General features: G+C 49.9%; 1 protein-coding gene across 3 annotated transcripts in view; it reads left to right on the top strand.

Moving 5' to 3' along the window:
• Window positions 1-5000, top strand: part of LOC311350035 (signal-induced proliferation-associated 1-like protein 2) — an 86526-nt gene that overhangs the window by 24635 nt on the left and 56891 nt on the right. For all 3 annotated transcript variants that reach the window (XM_084470072.1, XM_084470071.1, XM_084470070.1), the window contains exon 2: window positions 3886-5000. This exon is cut by the window's right edge and continues 665 nt beyond it. In XM_084470072.1, coding sequence (XP_084326198.1) covers window positions 4141-5000 — 860 coding nt within the window. In that variant the 5' untranslated portion in view covers window positions 3886-4140. The remainder of the gene's footprint in view (window positions 1-3885) is intronic.

The raw sequence follows: 5000 nt of genomic DNA, 5'->3' as shown, positions 1-5000 counted from the left end.
GTAATAAAGGGCTGTTAGCAAAACCGACCGCCCACACTCCATCTGCTGTGTCTCCCCCCCCCCCCCCCACCACCCCCACCCTGAACAACATGATCCACCGAGGGAGGGAGGGGGGGGAATGAACAGCCCACCACCAGGTCCCTCCTGATCAGGCAGGGGGCAGAGGGATTGTGCTGACTGGGTAGCCCGGGGTGTGCTCTGCTGCTGGGGAGGTAACCAGCGAGAGTGACAGGGTACAACTGGTGCCATTAATCACTGTCACAGGGGAGAGTCGCCCAGGAGAGGACGATTAGATGTGGGAGGGTGTGGGGGGGGGCTGTCTAGAGGGGAGGGCGCCGTGTCTACTCCTCCGGTCCTGGTGTGCAATAAGGATGGACCTCACCCCTCGGTGACCCTCCACAGCCGAGGAGGGATCGAACACACACACACACACACACACACACACACACACACACACTCACATACACAGGTCTAAATGCTAGTCCTGCTATCTTTTGGTTGTTTCTGCAAGGACTATCGGAGCGGGAAGGATCGGTGGTAAGGCTGGGGGGTTGGACTGGGGGACAGGACAGGCATATGCAGGCTACTGGGGAGAAAATAACCTAAAGACGCATTTCGTGATATTTATTCTAGTTGGTAGCTTAAAATGTGCTGGACATATCTGTCGTCGATGCTGTGATGACATATCTGTGTTCGATCGGTTATGGTTTCGATAATGTTATCAATGAAATCGCATCCTGTAACTACTGCATTCTACAAATAACAAACGCCTGCCAGCCCGCACCTCTCTCTTTGTTTACTAGAATGTCCTGCAGGGTGCCTGACTCGTCTTACCGTCTCCACTCCTAAACCCCTCCCACCTTCTCCCCCTAGCCAGCCAAGTTGCACTAGTTTTCGTTGCTCAGCCAGAATGGAGAGAACACCGTTATTGAGTTCTTCTGAATGTCTCACTCTTGGCACAATCGTATACATTGCAACTTTAATCCATGGATAGGTTTTCGCTTTTAAATCTATTATATGTGAAATGGAGATCTTGAGTGGTGAACCCAGACTTAATTTATATAGGTTAAGCAAGCTTTATACAATATAAGATGCTTTACACCGACCAATCAAAATGAATCTTCAGTCTGTGCTTTGCCCTGGTATTAGCACTCTGTCAAACAGTTGTTTTAGTGTTCTCTGGAAGTGTGTTAGTGTTCTCTCTTTGCCCATAAGGTGCCACAGTGGATTAAGCTATCTTTTCAGGTGACCTTTTTCGATGATGTGTTTTGAGGTATTTTCTATTTCTAGAGAATACACAGGATTTCTCCATAGCCCAGCACCGTGCTATCTATTAGTGAAATGCCATGGTCCCACTCCACGGATGTGCCACTGGGAGACCTATCGGTTTTCTTTTGAAGACAGTTTTAGTGCTGTAGGAAATGAAATATAGATTCAAAGGTAAGGTTCCTAGTTTCAAATGTTCTTGGTAATGTTGAGTAGGAGTGATGCTTTCAAAGTCAAACGTTTTCCAAAATTCAGAGCGGCTTGAAAAACGAAAGGAATTGTTCATAATGTTGTTAATACTACATATAATATACACACAATGTGTAGTTCAACCATCAACAGCCACCTTTTATATTGTGCCATGTAGGTACAGTAAACCTCAGTGTCTCGTTTCTCGTTTGTCTCCTTTGCCAAGAGCAATTGTCATTGCCACATTATGTATTCATGTGACATCAAATTATTCCTCCTGACTCATCAGAGCCTTGTGCAAATTATGCTGTCACTTCAGACAAGCAGCTCAGTGAGAGAGGAACACATCTTCCTAACTAGACCCTTGTTTGACTTAAATACTTTGGCTTAGTGGAAGGAAGAGGAACGAGAGTAAAACAGCAGGAGTGGATACAGCTGAGATCATGACATTTATTGGTTTATTTCCACTGATTTAGGTCAGTGTTTAGCCCAAGCGCAGTGGTTATATTTTAGCTATTGGGATATTTCACATCAACCCCCATGTGTGTGTTTTGTGTAGTCTGGCACGTTGCTAATCTTGATCTGGCCCACATTCTCATCCCATTCTGTTTCCTCTCTTAGCCGTAAACGACTCAGAAATGTAAACATGACCCTCAGTTGTCTAGAAACCAGTGTTGAGTCATGTGATAGTCACCCACACAAACATGGGTGGCCGGCCCCTTGGCTCTCTGTTATTAAAAGACTTAAAACGGCGAGCATTAAACACAGGGACAACATCCCCAATGGTAGGCAAATCAAAACAAAATGGGAGCACCTCTGTGTCCTGGTTTTTCTGTGATGTGTCTGCTCGCCTTGATCGCCCGCGAGGTTATCTGCAGATTGCCTCACCGGGAGAGACGAAGCAGACGGCCGCCCTCCTAGGAACAAGAAAAAGCAATTTAGGTCAATTTAGAAAGGTCCCAAGTCCACCACGCAGAGACCTGCCACGCAACCGCGGCGATGGGGGAGCAGATCTGTTCGCCGGCAAGGTCATGGTGTATCTAATCAGAGTATCCCATAGTAAACATGCCCCTCGTCACTCTTTATAGCGTAGGCTGTGTGTAGGTTTGCTGCAGGATGTATGGGAATCATTGAGAATATAAAAGGGGATCACGTGATACGGTTAACATTCGTGATTGTGTGAATGGTTGTAACCATGAATGTTGAGGTCATCAATGTCATCAAACTCACAGCAGGTGAATGTTTATTTGTTGTGTACATGACCGAGTTACAAACTTTGTACAGAAACCTAATCCTAGCTTCCGGAATCGTTCTGTTTTCCATTGTGTGCTGGTGTAATGTGACACTCTATGTGGGAGTCCACAATACTGTAAATCAAGAAGAGGAAAGATTCTATTTCATCGTTTTTATCATTTGGCGGCACACAAGGTGGTTGTGGTTGTTTTGTTGTCCAGCATTTCTTCTGCAGTTAAACTCTGCTGGACCACTCTGACATCTCTTCCTGCCCAACCTTTACAGATCGCTGATCTGCAGGGACATTATGGGCAAAATTGCAAACCATGTGAGTTTGTTGCTTTCCACTAACACCCCGAATTACCCGAGAGAGTACGAAGCCACTCCTCAAGGACCTCCGAGGGTGTCCCCCTCTTTCTCTGAGTCCACAGCCCAGTGTCTCGATGGGTGCGGTTGATTGTTATGGCCTCCGTCATAGGAAGTCAGAGGCTGTGAGAGTCATTCCACCGGTCTCTGTGGTGGAATGACTCCTTGTAAAAGCTCTCTTCCCATAAAAGAAAGAAACCGTTCCACTTGGGAAGGGGACATTGTTATTAGTCTTTTAGCACCTCGATTGCTTTCAGCATTGGCTGTCGTCGGTTGAGTGCACATCAATAAACATGCTGCCTCCTAAATTTGATAAGACGCCCTAAACATATTCCTTCTGTATAGTGTGTGAGGCGAGACAATACTATAAGCAGTTGGATTAGCTTCTTGCTACATCTAAACAGTTGAGCTGAACATCTGCCTCTCGTTGCTACGACTTGCTCCGTCCCCATCTGCTCCACTCTGGTTGGCAGCACCCACAAATACATACGACGCTATCATTATAAACCCATAACATTACATGCTCCAACACTCCATGGCTGTATCCATAGGCATACACTAAACCAAGCCCTATTTAGGCAATGCGCACTCAAATGACCTTTTGGTATTTCCACAATATCCTCCCTTAACCTTTTGATATTCTCCTAAAGGACAAGGAATGAAAAAAATATGCCTGTAATGGATCAATTTTACCGCTGAACTTATTGTGATTCCGTCGAGGGAAGGCATATATAATGTCAAGGCTTCCACCTCTGCCTACATGGTCTATTTTAAAAGGCTTGCTTGTTACAGTATCCTAACGTCGTTCCCTATCTTGTGTTTGTTTTGCAGCTGGAAGCGTCCTCCGTTGTCCTCCTGAATTAGCCGAGAACCACACTCGCCTGTGCGTCCAAACGCTTCAGCCCTCGGTGTCCTTAATGCTGCCTGCGACCTCGTCCGTTCAGCAGCCTTCTCTGAGCTAAGATGACGGTCGCTTCGGAGACCCTGGGAAGAGGCCCCTCCCCTCTGTGTGTCTGAGCGCTGCACATCATGTAATGAAGACGGCCCCAAGTGTCTGCTGCACCAAGGGTCCGTTGCCGGCGGGATATGAGTTATTTTAGCCCCGTGTCCGACGACATATCCAACCTTGTGGGATTTGTGGGAAGCCCAGAAGACTACGGCCGAGCCATGCAGTCAGAGGAGCTGTTCAGCAGGAAGCTCAAGGCCCTGAACGGGGGCATGGCCCCGGGGTCCGCCAGCGCACAGGGGAAGCCCGACGGCAAGTCCAACGGGAACCCCGCCATGCCGAAGATGGGCGTGAGGGCCCGAGCGACGGAATGGCCCCCGAAGAAGGAAGGGTGGGACGGGAGGCCTTCCCCCAACTACCAGAGCATTATCCCGGCCTTCCAGAACGGCCAGCAGGACCAGATCGGCGAGATCCTGGAGGAGGGCGAGCCCATCATCCTGGACCCGGACTACGCCGACAACAAGTACACGCTGAGCGAGCTGCTCAGCCACTCCCCTCTGCGGGGGCTGCACCCCATCCGCCAGCGGAGCAACAGCGACGTGACCATCAGCGACATCGACTCGGAGGACATCATGGACCAGAACGCCGTCAACCCCAACACCGGGGCCTCGCTGCACCGGGAGTACGGCAGCACGTCCTCCATCGACCGGCAGGGCCTCACAGCCGACGGCTTCTTCAGCATGCTGCGGGGGTACCGGGTGGACCCTGCAGACCAGTGCGGCGCGCCCCCGCTGGGCTTCCCCGAGCTGCTGCGCTACGACACCACCTTCTCCCCCAGCCTGCAGACGGCGGCCCAGATCGCCCGCGGCGAGATCGTGCAGATCTCGGGCTACGACTACATCGACAGCTCGCTGCTGTACAGCCGGGAGCGGGAGAAGTCCTTCATGCGGCGGCTGAAGTCTGAGTCGTCAGAGACCTCGCTGTTCCGGAAGCTGCGGAC

The sequence above is a fragment of the Micromesistius poutassou genome (assembly GCF_964030765.1).
Source record: "Micromesistius poutassou genome assembly, chromosome: 7".
Lineage (NCBI taxonomy): Eukaryota > Metazoa > Chordata > Actinopteri > Gadiformes > Gadidae > Micromesistius > Micromesistius poutassou.
Note: the sequence above shows the minus strand (reverse complement) of the source record. Positions and strands in the feature narration are given on the sequence as shown.